This window comes from Periplaneta americana, chromosome 12 (assembly GCF_040183065.1).
Source record: "Periplaneta americana isolate PAMFEO1 chromosome 12, P.americana_PAMFEO1_priV1, whole genome shotgun sequence".
NCBI lineage: Eukaryota > Metazoa > Arthropoda > Insecta > Blattodea > Blattidae > Periplaneta > Periplaneta americana.
Window position 1 is genome coordinate 107,193,586 of NC_091128.1, and position 14,803 is coordinate 107,208,388.

Here is a 14,803-nt window from a genome sequence, read left to right on the forward strand (position 1 = left end):
AGACTGGTCGAGCTATTATTTGATAAAGACGAGTACGAGTTGATTTTTGTACTAATGAAGGTTTTAAAACTCTATGAATGATGCCTATTGATTTGTTGAATTTTACAATTTTCTCTGATAAATCCAAATTTTCAACAAAAGAAAGTTTATATCCTAAATAATTAAACTCATTAACTCTTTTCAAAATTGTGTTATTTAAACAAATTTTGCTTGGTATTGGGTATTTACCACAAAAGGCCATTATTTTTGTTTTCTTAATGGATATTTCCATTGAATATTTTTGAGCTATTAAATTTAAATTATGTACTGACCATTGCAAATCATCTTCTGATGTTGCTAGTAAAACAAGATCATCTGCAGACGTTATTACATCTAATTTTAAATTTCTGTTAATAGGGATATATCCGTGTTTTGTTTCTCTAAAATCTTTCACAATGGCATTCATATGAACATTAAAAAGCAAAGGAGAGAGGCCACAACCTTGTCTGACTTCTGAGTTTATTTTCGTCCAATGAGTTATTTTTTCCTTTATTTTTACTGCAATAAGGTTTGATTTATAAAGGTTATGATCTGCTTTGGGATCTGATCATTTGTTAAAATTCCGAATAACAAACTTCTGTTTACTTTATCAAATGCTTTTCTAAAATCAATAAATGCCAGATGTGTCTCTATATTAAATTCTCGCTGCTTCTCAATCAAAATTTGCGTTGTAAAATATCCATCACAGCATGATCTGCCCTTCCGGAAACCATTTTGTTCTTCACTAAATATATCTTCATAATGTTTACATAATTTATTCTTAATAATACTAGAATAAATGTTATAACCAGAATTTAACAAACTGATCCCTCTGTAATTGTCACAGTTGGTCCTATCTCCTTTCTTAAATATTGGAATAACTAATGATTTTGTCCAATCTTGAAGTGGATATGATATTTAACAGATTTAAAAATCGTAAGTAACTTCCAAAAATTGACATTATAACACAATAATAAAATATTTTCCAACTTGTGTAGTATGGTGTCATATCCTTTACACCACAATCAAGCACTTTTCTTTAGGCCCTCTTTTGTTATACCGTATTTACTTCTAATCAGCATAGGTAGTTATTATGTACCAGACAGAGCAGGAAATGTACTTACTTAAGTACTCATTAGAGACTCTGGTTCATTGCAGTCTGATAAGTCCTGTAGGTATTCAAGTTCATACAGTGGCAGTCTTGATTTACCTCCTGGAACTTTGCACAACACTGGGCTGTTTGCAGGTGTACAATATTAAATGGAGATTTTGAATTTTCAAATTAAAAAGAACTTCATCTTTATTAATTCTGTATTGTACAGTGTATAATCAAATGTAACTAGCTGTGAATTTATCATAAGTTATAACATTTACATTTTATAGTTCCTGGAGATGCTGGCGATCAGATTGAAGCGCAACTTAATAAAAAAAGAGTTATTCATCCTGAATGTCCAAAAACCACGAAAGATTTCATCACATTATGGCTGAATGTGCGTGATTTAATTACGTCTCTGGATTGCTGGGTAAGTAAAATCTTTTGGTGACTGTCTTCTTCACTACAACGTTATCATTTGAAGTATGGTATAAGTGTAATCTGTTACATCTTAAATCTGAGCAATGAATATTGAAGTTCCATAACACTGACTTACGAAATTGAAATTTCTCAACATTGTTTGCAAACCAGGCGCAAGTGAATCTCATTTGGCCGAATAATTTGGATGGAGGCTTTCTTCTACGCAGTCCTTCAATATATCTTATTCAGAGGCGTCATTTAAGAAGAGTGTGGGAGGAAGGAGGGGGGGGCAAATTGTTCCTCTCTCTGAGTTTTAGATTTAAAAAATTAACAATCGAGTAATACTAATGAAGAAAAAACTACAGTTTTAATGTTAAAATAGTCCACTTTTCTTAAGAAATAAAAGACGAGCTAGTTAATGACTTTTCCCGAATGAAAGCAAGGTGTTGCCCTTTGCTACGTTAGCGGTGTTACCTATTGTAAATAAAAGTGCAGTACAATTTTTTTTTTTTTTTTTTTTTTGTTAATTGAAATTTTAAAAATTTCTTTATCAGTAAAATTGTGTCTATTCATTTGTTCGCACCTACGTTATATTAACAGCAAGTGCATGTATATTATTTATCATATAAACAGTATAAGAAGTTAAAATTACACCTGTGTGTGTGAAAACTGGAAATGTATTATATAGTAGTGTAAACTTGACCTGTTTGTGACTAAAAATAATAATAAAAAAAACTTTAGAAATGTAAAAAAAGTTAACTTTAAAAATATATTCAGTGCATCTGATATCGTAGTTTAAATTATTTTATGATAAAGTTTACCCCACTTTACGGTATGGAAAATAATTAATTTCACTGAAGATTTGGTATAGGTTGTTATAGAAACAACTTTCCTGTGTTAATGTGAAACTATATTGGTACTTCACTAAGAAGACTAGTTTCGGCTTAATTTGTGGGAAATTTCAGAAAAAAATAAGGACGAAACTCGCCACACAATATACCCTATAAGGTCTTCACAAAAAAATCTTACTTCGCCAAGCAAACACTAAAATGACGCCCCTGATCGTATTGGTTGAGTATGCTCGTCCTCATTTTATCAGAAAAGTAACGAAAATTCGTATCTTAAAACTGAAATTGATTGATGCGATATTAATTTTTGCACATTAATTAGAATCTCTAATATAGCATTTATTCCTTCTTCATAGTCTAGTGGTTACAGTGCTAGTCATTGATTGGATGTAATATAGCGAATTCATTTAGAGAGCAGGCAAATCTGTATCACGTCTTCCTTCTACAAGGAAGTAGAACTCTATGTTACTTGTCATAGATTTATGGACCAAAAAGAATCCTGTTTCTGATAGGGATCTCCAGGCAAAAAATCTCTCAATCGTCTTCATTTTCGGTGCAGAATAACTTTTGAGTTAAAAGCATAATTAAATTAAATACTTACTGTTGTTTAAAGACAAGTGGAAACTCCAATTTATTGTCTCCATTGCACAAAAAGTACGTGCAGAAAAAAATCTTATAATGAAATATTCTAAATATTCCCCAATCTGCATCTCCATATTTCAGGCCTTTTCAGGATACATTTCTCAAACATATCCAAATATTCGAGGTAGGTTAATAAACATACTTTTTCTGCGAACTCGTGATGTCCGGACTGATTATACTTCCTCAATAGAGGATGTAGTTTAATGTTATACAAGATACATTTCGAAAATTATGCCGAAATACACATTTCCAACGTCCATGATAGCGAAAAATTGGTTTAAGCATGCTGTCTTCCTCAATTGAATAAGTTTATTATTTTTCAGTCAATGACTTACCACATAATATTTATTGTATTGTATTGTATTTATTTATTCTCTGTACAATCTATTAAAGATTATAGGTTCATCATTAGATACAAACACAAAATACAAACACACACACACAAAATAAGATTTCTAGTATGAATTTAATTTTAATTTTAAGATTTGATTCCTTTATGTTACATATTATTCTGTTTGTATGAACGTTTTCATCCCACATGCGACATCATCAGTTGTATCATTAACCAATATGTTAACCTCAATTTTATCAATGCATGTAAGCATAGTGAACATCAAATATCAAATATCAATGAAATAAAACAAGAGTGAGGAGTTAAGATTAAAATACAAGATAAAATATATGCACTAACAGATGAGTTATAGACACATTTTAATAATTACAAAATGTAAGTGAAAGCTCCTAACATATTTTGTAAATGTTTTACTCGCATATATTTTCTCTATACAATGCTACTAAATTTATGAGTTGTATACTGCAAGGCATGATCAGGTAGAAAAAATAAACGGAATAGCCAGCTTCCACACTCCTGCGATCTCATTGTTTTTGCCAAAAGTTACTGAAAGAGGGTGGAGTCTGTCCTTGGGCTGAACCTAACAGTATTTCACGCACCATTCTCTATTGACTTAGGAATCCTATGTATTCTCTTGAAAACTATTTTCTGAAAAACTTACAGTTTCTGTTTGACATAGAATATGGCACTAGATTACTGATATTTTCTTATGGATTTTATATTCGTATTATACAATATATTTTTATAAAACAATAAAATAATCCGTGGCACTACAGCCCATGAAGGGCCTAGACCAATCAGCCGGCTGTTGGTCTCACACCCACATGCCGAAGCAGAGGTGGACGATCATCCAACCAGAATGAAAGTATCGTGTAGTTAGCACGATGATCCTCCCAGCCGTTATAGCTGGTTTTCACAACCGGATTTCGCTACCTATCGTAGCTCCCCAAGTGCATCACGATGCTGGGTGGGCACCGGTCCCATACACTGTCCGAAATTTCATGAGAAAATTTCTTCCCCCATGAGGAATCGAACCAGTGTGCATTCCGTAACGTGAGTCCTAGGCGGGATGCCTTAGACTACAAAGCCACGGCGCGGGACTTTATAAAACAATTACTTACTTACAACTTACTTACAAATGGCTTTTAAGGAACCCGAAGGTTCATTGCCGCCCTCACATAAGCCCGCCATCAGTCCCTATCCTGTGCAAGATTAATCCAGTCTCTATTATCATATCCCACCTCCCTCAAATCCATTTTAATATTATCCTCCCATCTACGTCTCGGCCTCCTTAAAGGTCTTTTTCCCTCCGGTCTCCCAACTAACACTCTATATGCATTTCTGGATTCGCCCATACGTGCTACATGCCCTGCCCATCTCAAACGTCTGGATTTAATGTTCCTAATTATGTCAGGTGAAGAATACAATGTGTGCAGTTCTGCGTTGTGTAACATTTTCGAATAAATACGGTAATCTGCACTTTCTCTGTTTTGAAAGTTTTAACTGATCTAGAAACTTTATTTCATTTCATTTATTATATCCCATAGATCTTACATTAGGAATGAAGCTTTAAGATGTGGAACAAGTCAGAATTTTACAAGATTACAATTACCGTACAAGTTTTTTACAATTTCAATTTTAATTTTTTATAATTTTTTGGCGAGATGTAGTGAGCCCGAGGATTCGCCAACAGATTACCTGGCATTTGTCTTACGGTTGGGGAAAACCTCGGAAAAAACCCAACCAGATAATCAGACCAAATGGGGATGAAGGGAAGTAAGGCCAAAGACTCCCCATAGACCACCTGGCATCAGTTCTACAGCTGGGGAAAACCTCGGAAGAAACCAATCAATCACCAAATGGGGAATCCAACCCAAGCCCGAGCGCAGCTCTGGATCAGCAGGCCAGCGAGTCTGCTGACTGAAATACATTGATGGTTCTATTAAAAATATAAAGTACATAGCCAGTCAGATTATTAAATTTACAAACCCAGACGATTATTTATTCATCAGCTGAGCTATAAAATATAATACATAGGAAGTAAGTTAATTCAATTTAAAGGCATAAAACAGTTCTGTCAGTTGAGATATACAGAAATTGATAATACATATCATGCAAATTACTTCAAATTACAAGCATAAACAATTCATTAGTAGAGCTATTCAGATTACTATTCAATTTAAAGCATATACAATTCATCAGCCAAACTATACAAACATATACAAGGCAAACAGATTAATTCAATTTACAAGCATACTGTTACATTGTAGAGTATTACTTATTTGAGATTATGTATATTGGTAATCTAATTAACTATTTGTTTGTATTTTCAGGCTGACAATGTGAAACTTCATTATTGCAATGTAACAAGAAAAACATACAATTCTGAAGGTGTTACCACAAGAATTCCAGGCTTTGGAAACACGAATTCTCTCGAGTGGCTAGATCCCAAATTCAAAGAATTAGGACAATATTTTGCATTTGTTGTCAGCCATTTAGTTGAGTTAGGTTATGAGCGAGGAGTGTCTCTTCGTGGTGCTCCATATGATTTCCGCAAAGCTCCAAGTAAGTATGAATGTTTCTGAACTAATTAATGACAAAGATTTATAACTTTTCTGTAATTGAAAGTGAGTGAAAATGGCGTTTAAATAGAGGTTTCACACTACTATTAGCTTAGCAAGAATGTCACCATCCACAAGGAGTTATAGTTGCTACAGTTTGATATTCCAGGTGTAACTTGTAGTTATAATACCATATCAATGAAAAAACAATAACCTCGAAATCCGCCATTAGAGAAAAATTTTGGCGAACCAAGAGGTTCGCGAACCACAGTTTGGGAAAGGATGGTCTATAGCATGTCAGTGTGATAAATAATGGAGCAGAGGTGGAAAGTCGTTAGGGGAAATTGGAGTACCTCACAGAAGCTCAACACATAACACTGTCTTTGACCACCACAAATTCCACATGGACCCATCAGGATTCGAACCCAGTTTTCTTTTACGGAGGGACCTGAAGGGTTGCACCATGGCCTGAGGCTTTATTGTGCTTATCACTTCTGTTTTGTGAATGATATTTGTCTCCAAACGCTCACGCTGTTGTATGTAAACAGCAACCTGCACCTTGAACTTAATCTGGACTATGGAAATGATAATAATGATATGTGAATAAATGATGGCAAAATGAATCCGAGGTCTAACGCCCACAGTTATCCAGCAATTTTCCTCGGAAAAAAACCGAACTAGGTAATTTGTCCCAACTAGTATTTGAACCCGAACCTACTCATTTCACAGTCAGACAGCCTAACCATTACTCCACAGCAGTGGATGAACCCGGGTTACCAGCGTGGAATTCCAATGCTCTACCTCAGCGTTTCTCAAACTTTTTTGAAATGGGGACCATCTTTTTAAGTCAGAACAGTTCCGCGGACCACCTTACTCTTGTTCCCTTCGAAAGCAAATTTATCATTTTTGTAGCATATTTTAATAACAGTATACCGGTACCTATATTTTTAAATGAAATTAATTAATTACAATTAATTTGTTTCTATTAATTTTATATTAGTATTAACTAATTAAGTTAATGTTAATAGAAGAAAATTTATTTTCGTTTTTTTTTAATAATTCAAGGCTGTTAGAGTTTGGATAATCTTTAACTTATTAATTAACAAAATAAATAAATGTTGGTACTCACATTAATAATTCTACAGGTTTACTTTTTACACTTGCGTGTTTCGTCTTTAAGTGCCGTTTCAATTTTGCGGGTTTCATACACTTGTTTGAAGGCACTTCGTAACAAACAATGCACCGAAGTATTGGTTCACTCTCATTGCCACACCAAGTAAATCCATGTTCCAAATAACTCTTGTAATATTTACGAAAATATTTTTTCGTTGAACAGGACTAGATATTTCTTTAATGGCACGAGAATCACTGATATTAATATTTCACATACAGCTTCTGAACTATTAGCACTGCCTAAATGAAGCGTATAATCACATTCCTTTCGTTTCAAAGATCCAGATCGAAGCCAGTTTTCCATTATGTATAATGGGCACTATTTAACAGAGACATAGACAACTACTAGCATGTACCACATAAGATATAAATAACTGCTAAAAGGCAAGCGACGAATCAACAATGCACAGAATTTGTTTTAAGTTACTTGTGATTGGCTACAAAAAATATAATTAGAGAAGTATTGTAATTTGAATTTCTGGATCTGATTCGCCCGGATTTTAAAATAGGTGGAGTCTAAAATTTCTTATATCGTCATCTGGAGAAACAAAAATAAAAAGAATTAATGCAGAAACATGCCCGATTTTCAACAAGTAAATATTCAATTTGGCACGTTCTATTATTGGTTTATGACGTGACCATTTCAGTGTGCAGACTGGGTGTCGGCAAAACTATTAAGAAAGTCATAAATACATGAAAAGATTCGGTACTTTGGTCCTCTGTTATGAATTCGGGTGGTCCCTGGCTGGGTTACAGATGTGGGATGTGCAAGGAAAAGATTGCGAGAAACACCACGTTCATAGTGCTTTAAATCCCTCTTTTGTTGCTGAGAGTAGACTGGGAATTTGGTAAACGAGTAGGGTAATAAATTTCATAAAATGTCAGTACTGGGAGAAAAAGTGAAAGACGATTACCATGTGTCATTTCCAAACTGTGACACGCAATTCGTTTCAATTTTATTTTTTCTTCTGTCTTTTTTGAAGGACCACAAGGGCAGACCTCGAGGACCACAGGTGGTCCACGGACCATAGTTTGAGAAACGCGGCTCTACCTGTTTATCTAACGTGTACCAAACTGATTAAAATAAAATTGTTTAATGAAAATACAAAACAAAACCGATATTACTACTTAAATAACAAAACTGCACAAAATTGAGTACATCTCCATGTCGTACCATTGTTAAAACAAAATGCTGACATCCAGATAATAATAAATGAAGTACCAATATTCTAACACAGTGAAAGACTTTAATGCAAGAAGCTTGAATAATAAGTTTGTTGAAATAACTATATTGGGAAAACTAAATGCCCTACTTTTAGAAAGTCTGCCTTTAAATATGGCATATGAGTGAATAAAACGTTTTGTATGATGATGAGTCAGAAAGTAGGTTTTCGAAAACCATGGAATCTTTATATGAAAAATATTCTTAAAAAAGTTATATACTGTTTTATAATATTACAATGTTTAGGATATTAATTAGTAAAGCTTTTAAGCAAGTGCTGGCACAAATTTAGAACTGAATTAAAGGAAAAATAATATTCCTTCACAATATAATACATTCCTAGCCCATTATCGCCTAATAGGACTGTGACAGACACAATAAAATGTGAAAAATGTTGCCACCTTAGCAAGCAAATTTGTAATTTTATGCATTGCTGAAGCAGCAACCAGTAAAACAGTCTGATCAATAAAGTGGTCACCATAATAAGGCTTATTGAAATTTGGAATCCTATTTTATAAATTTCTTCTCATATAGATACTTTAATAATGTGTGTCTAATTCTAGTTCAATTTCGTTAGATGAACAAGGTGGATATTTTGTACAACTGAAGAACCTAATAGAAGAAACATATAGAATAAACGGCAATAAACCTGTAGCCCTACTAGCTCACAGTATGGGTGGTTCTATGGCCTTGCATTTATTGCATGGTCAATCCAAGCAGTGGAAAGAGAAGTACATCCATTCGCTTATCTCCCTGTCTGGTGTATGGGGAGGAGCAGTTAAAGCAATGAAAGCTATTGCTACGGGTATGTATTTAATATAAGATATCACAGATTTATAGAATTTTGTAATTTTTTATGTTACCGGTATCTTTGGTAATAAAAATACTTTGATTGAAACTGAAACATCAATTCATTTCATCGTCATGTTTATGTTGTACTCACATTCTAATTAAGTTTAATGTCAGATAAGAATTTCCTGATGTACAAAGAGGAGAATAGATGCTGGTTCGATATACAGTAGACTTCGATAACCTGAATGTCCGATATTCCGAACACACTTCCAAATGTAGTACCGGTACAGTACTGGAAAGCACAGAAAACGAGAAATCAGGGCAGCACTGCTTCAAGCAACGATCATACTCTAACTTAGAGTGGTGGGACGGCGCAGCTAAGTTCGTTCATTCATTTATACGGTAGTAGTAGTAATAATAATAATAATAATAATAATAATAATAATGCATATAGAGTGTTAGTTGGGAGACCAGAGGGAAAAAGACCTTTAGGGAGGCCGAGACGTAGATGGGAGGATAATATTAAAATGGATTTGAGGGAGGTGGGGTATGATGATAGAGACTGGATTAATCTTGCACAGGATAGGGACCGCTGGCGGGCTTATGTGAGGGCGGCAATGAACCTTCGGGTTTCCTTAAAAGCCATTTGTAAGTAAGTAATAAAATACATTACACGTTAAGGATAGAACTGACAGTATGACTCATGATATAAAGTGGGGTATGAACCCATTATATCGTCGATTTATAAGCAAAACACATTAAGTAAAAAATATTACTTCAGAGGAAAAGACGTATATAATGTACATAATGTATGTGTATGAACTTAGAATTTGAAAATGAAATACATATAAAGAGAACGAACTTAATAAAAATAATATTTTGAGAATTCAGTTTTATCAAGAACTTTCAAACGACTTTTTCTCAGAAGTAATATTATTGTCTTAATGTGTTTTGCTTATAAACCGACGATATGGAAGGGATGTGAGTGCAGTATTATCATTTATTTTCTTTCCATTGTTCTGTATGCTTTAACTATTTGTTTGATTATTGTACTTCATACATTTATTTCTACAACCTTTCTATATGTATAGTACCAATACTGTAGATGTTTTTTTAACTTCAGGTAGAATAATTCGTTATTATGTTTCATAATCGAAAAAAAATTAAAATACAAACTACCCCTAGTCCTGTTAGTTCGGATTATCGAGGTTCTGCTGTAATGTGAAATACTGGACAAACCGTTAGAGTAAGGAGAAAGTTGAAGAGAAATTTTCAATTTATATTAATTTTACCTGTGAAAATACAACAACCTGCGAGATTAGACTGGCTGCAGAAAGTGGTAGTACCTATACCTTTTGAAGACCACAAATGATCAATCATTCTGGTATCGTTTACTTGGAATTTTCTCTTGAACTGTATCACAAAAATAATTTTGTTTCTTAACATCTGTTATTTTTTTTTAACTTCAAACATCAATTAAACTGTAAGTAAGAAGTTCTGTTTATTTTCAGTATCTTGTCGGCCTGGTTGGTGCAGTTGGTATAGTGCTGGCCTTCTATGTTCAGGCCAGGTCGATGGCATTTAAGTGTGCTTAAATGCGACAGGCTCATGTCAGTAGATTTACTGGCATGTAAAAGAACTCCTGCAGGACAAAGTTCCGGCACACCGGCGACGCTGATATAACCTTGGCAGTTGTGAGCGTCGTTAAATAAAACATAACATTTTTTCAGTATCTTTTTCCAGTGCTAAAGGTTGTGTTTATTGATTATTCATACCTTTATTTTTTGTTATCATTGAATATTATTTATTTCGTGCAAATAGACTATTAACACATTTTTGTTTATTATGAATCTACTTAAGCACTTAACCCAGAACACTTTTGGAGGTCTTATACTTATATTAATGTTCCTTTGATTTATTTTTCTGTACTGGAACAGAGTATGAAAGCCACCAGCATATCTGAGACAGTAGCAACTTGAGCATCTATACTAGACTAGTATTATCACTTATCAGTAACCTTTCTTGTAAGATGAGGTGCGTCATTGTGGTGGATAATAAAACTCTTAGATTACAATGACAGTGGGAGTGGATATTAACTACTAAAAGCGAAGTAGACCTCTTCATTTGGTAGCAAAGTACGGTACTTTAAAAATTTGGGGCTATGTTGGGACAAAAAAATTATCCAAAATTAATTTGTATTGTACATAGATCTGCAAGACGCCAACAATCTTCACATAAGTACTAAGTAATATTGTAGCAGCTGTCTTCCCTTCACGCAGTGCATTTTTTATGACAGGCATATAGGAAATTGCTTAAATAGTTTAAAACAGTCCATTAACTACTTCCTCCAATTCACCGAAGCTAAAGACACTCGGCATTTGAAAGCTGTGTCAAGTAAAACACGATACATTTTCTAATTGTGTAAATAAAAAATGAAGAAGTGAATTGATTTTGTTTCAGGAGAGAATTTTGGCATTTCTGCACTGAATGAAACCCTATTACGAGAGATTGAGAGAAGTTTACCAAGTACAGTATGGCTTATGCCCTCGTCTTCATTTTGGAAGCCTGATGAAATTTTAATCCAAACACAAAAGAAGAACTTCACAGTAAATAACTTTCAGCAGTTCTTTGAGTAAGAAAGTTGTTTTATTATCTAGAATGAACTTCTTTAAATTTATTGAGTGGTACAAGAATAAGAGATAATGTTTGTTGTAGCGACATTGGATATCCTACTGGTTGGGAAATGAGGAAGGACATTGAGAAGTACTCAGATCATACTATACCTCCTAATGTTGAAGTGCATTGTTTACATGGAATCGGACTGAAAACGGTTGACAGGTAAAAAGTTGTGATTATCAGACGGTCTTACATTAACTTTAATAGTAATTGTTATTATTAGGAGATTTGCATTTCATGCAGAGTTTGATGGATAAACATGGAAAATTGTATTTTAGTCAAAGTAGTTAATTACCGGTTATATTTATGATAATTTTCAACTTCTCCTACTGTTGCTGCATTATTCCTAAGGTCCTAAATAACTCTGATTTAATTTAAAGCATAAGCCTATGCTTCTCGTTCCTTGTTTTTCTGTTCCTATCTTTGAATTTTTTAAATTGTATTTTATAAACCGTTTGCAAGAAAATAAAGGTGTGTAAACAGTTTATGGTGATCCCTAAATTTTAACTTTCTAGACTTCTGTAGCATTGATACATTTTTACGGTATTTTATCTTTTCAGGCTTAATTATGGTAAATATAACCCATTCCCAGATGAAGAGCCAAGTATTGTGTATGGAGATGGTGACGGCAGTGTTAACAAACGTAGTTTGGAGGGATGTTTGAAATGGCGTGGTCAACAGAAGGAAAAAGTTCATTATCTGACTTTCAATAAAACAAGTCATTTCTCTGTAATCACTGATGATCGTATCATAACTTATCTTAAAAAAGTGCTCATTAATATGTGATGAGGAAAAATGTAGATCTGCAATGTAAGCATCTTAAAAACTTACATTCTTATTCCTTTATGTATGACTTATTAATCCTTAAGTTGTCATCCTTATACATCTTGATTACACAACTTTTAACGCTATATCACTTCGGAATATGTATTATATGTATATGTATGTGTTAAATTTTACTGTACCTGGTGAACACGAGAAAGACATATAATACCTATTCCGTTGTCATCTTTGTTATTGTATTATGTTTTCTTCATTCAGTGTAATATAAGAATAAATAATTTTGGCTTCTTATGTCTGACTATAAGATGTTCTTCATTTGTATTTGTGTTATTATCATTATTTGTGATTGAATTATATACTGAACATCTACTTGTATATACTCGTACATTCACTGGTTCCCAAACTTTTTTGGTTCACTGCCAGTGGCGGTTACTCTTTTAGAGCACTTGAGCATGTGAACCCCCAGTAAAAATATAGTAGAATAGTATTCAATAACTTTGGTTCAGAGACATGGACATTTACAAAGAAAGAAGAGAACTTCTTAAGAAGTTTTGAACAGAAGATTTTGCGTAGAATCTTTGGCCCAGTCATTGATCATCAAGGATGGACAATACGCTCCAGCAATGAACTTCTTAACTTGATAGGAGGTCAAGATGTTGTAAAATTTATAAAAGCTCAAAGACTAAGATGGCTGGGACATGTAAACAGGATGTCTGAAACACGCACTCCTATTACAATGTTAAAGGGGAGACTATATAACAGGAGGAGAAAGGGTAGACCAAAGCTGAGGTGGATGGACGGAGTATCCAAAGATCTTGAAATTATGGGAGTGAGAGGATGGACTAACATGGTGAAGGACAGAGTAAGATGGAAGGCTGTTGTTGAGGAGGTCAAAACCCACCCCGGGTTGTAGCACTAACTGATGATGATGAGTATTCAATAAATAAATAATTATATACTGTATATATATTCCAACAGAAAAAGAACGTCGTAGAATTATTTGCTTTCGATTGCTGTAAGAGAAAGAATAAAAATTTTTACACTGTGGCAGAAAGACATTTTTCGTCTGCTTAGGCACACGTGCTATGACACGTCAGTGGGAGAAAGACTAGCTGACTCTTAGAAGCGAAATTATGGGGGTAGCTTGGAGCACATGCCATTCGTGCCAAGGCATCCTGCGAAGTGAAGTTAGCGAGTTGAAAAACTGCTGTTTTCTAATTTATCGTTGAATGAGAAGTTGGAATTAAAACAAAACGGTAGACAAACATCTCAGCTCAATATTGTGCAGGTAAAAAAAAGATATATTTTAAAAGAAAATTTGAGTGTGATATTCATGAAAGAAATGTGTGAATTTGTGGCTGTGAGGCGATCAATCATTTGTACGTTTTCCATGCTTGTTATTTGAGGAAGAAGATGGCAAACCTAATTGGGTAAAGCTTGGTCGTCAGTAATTTTGCGCACTCAAGTAATAAAATAAATAAATATGAAAGTGCGCAGTCACACCTTTATTCTCTTACATTTTAGGGAAAGTGAACAATCACCCACAGCTTAATAGTGCTTATGGTCTGAACATAAAGATACAAAATGAAAAAATCTCGGAAAATCGTTACGTAGGCTACTTTCTAAAATTGTCAACTGCATTAAATTTTGCAGTGCATTCGAACTAGCACTTTGGGGCCACAATGAAAGTGCACATTCGAGCAATCCAGGTGTTTCTAAAGTCCTTCTCAACTTCTCGGCAAAGTTAGATGCTTCTTTAAGGGACCATATTTTTTGTTAGTTATTTAACGACGCTATATCAACTACTGGGTTATTTAGTGTCGATAGAATTGATGATAAAGAGTTGGTATTTGGCGGGATTATGCCGAAGATTTGCTGAAAGAAAATGAATTGTTTGTATCAAATTGGTTTAAATTATATTAGCAATAACCAATAAGGCAATAACAAAGGAATTAAAATGACTGTATTTTTCTATGAGACCAATAATTTGAATACCGGTAGACTATTTCCCATTATATGAGTAGTGTTTTTTAATGAGATTCTATACATTTTAGGATTCTTAGTGCATACTCAACACTAGTTATAATAAATATAAGATTTGAATTGGTTGAGAATGAAAGTGACAGAAAATACTACTAAAAGATGTGATATTGTCAGATGTCACACTTTTATCTAAGACAAATAAAGACACACAAATTGGAGTCGATATTTAACTTAGATTTG

At 33.8% G+C, this 14,803-nt stretch overlaps 1 protein-coding gene across 4 annotated transcripts in view; it reads left to right on the plus strand.

Annotated features, from left to right (window-relative positions):
* The window catches only part of LOC138710767 (lysosomal phospholipase A and acyltransferase-like), a 25,766-nt gene extending 12,895 nt beyond the window's left edge, over positions 1–12,871 (plus strand). For 3 of the 4 annotated variants that reach the window (XM_069841871.1, XM_069841872.1, XM_069841870.1), the window contains exons 2-7: positions 1,402–1,541; positions 5,707–5,938; positions 8,907–9,134; positions 11,582–11,753; positions 11,837–11,959; positions 12,358–12,871. In XM_069841871.1, coding sequence (XP_069697972.1) covers positions 1,402–1,541; positions 5,707–5,938; positions 8,907–9,134; positions 11,582–11,753; positions 11,837–11,959; positions 12,358–12,583 — 1,121 coding nt within the window. In that variant the 3' untranslated portion in view covers positions 12,584–12,871. The remainder of the gene's footprint in view (positions 1–1,401; positions 1,542–5,706; positions 5,939–8,906; positions 9,135–11,581; positions 11,754–11,836; positions 11,960–12,357) is intronic. The other variant, XM_069841873.1, reaches the window with a different exon arrangement.
* The last annotated feature ends 1,932 nt before the right edge of the window (positions 12,872–14,803 follow it).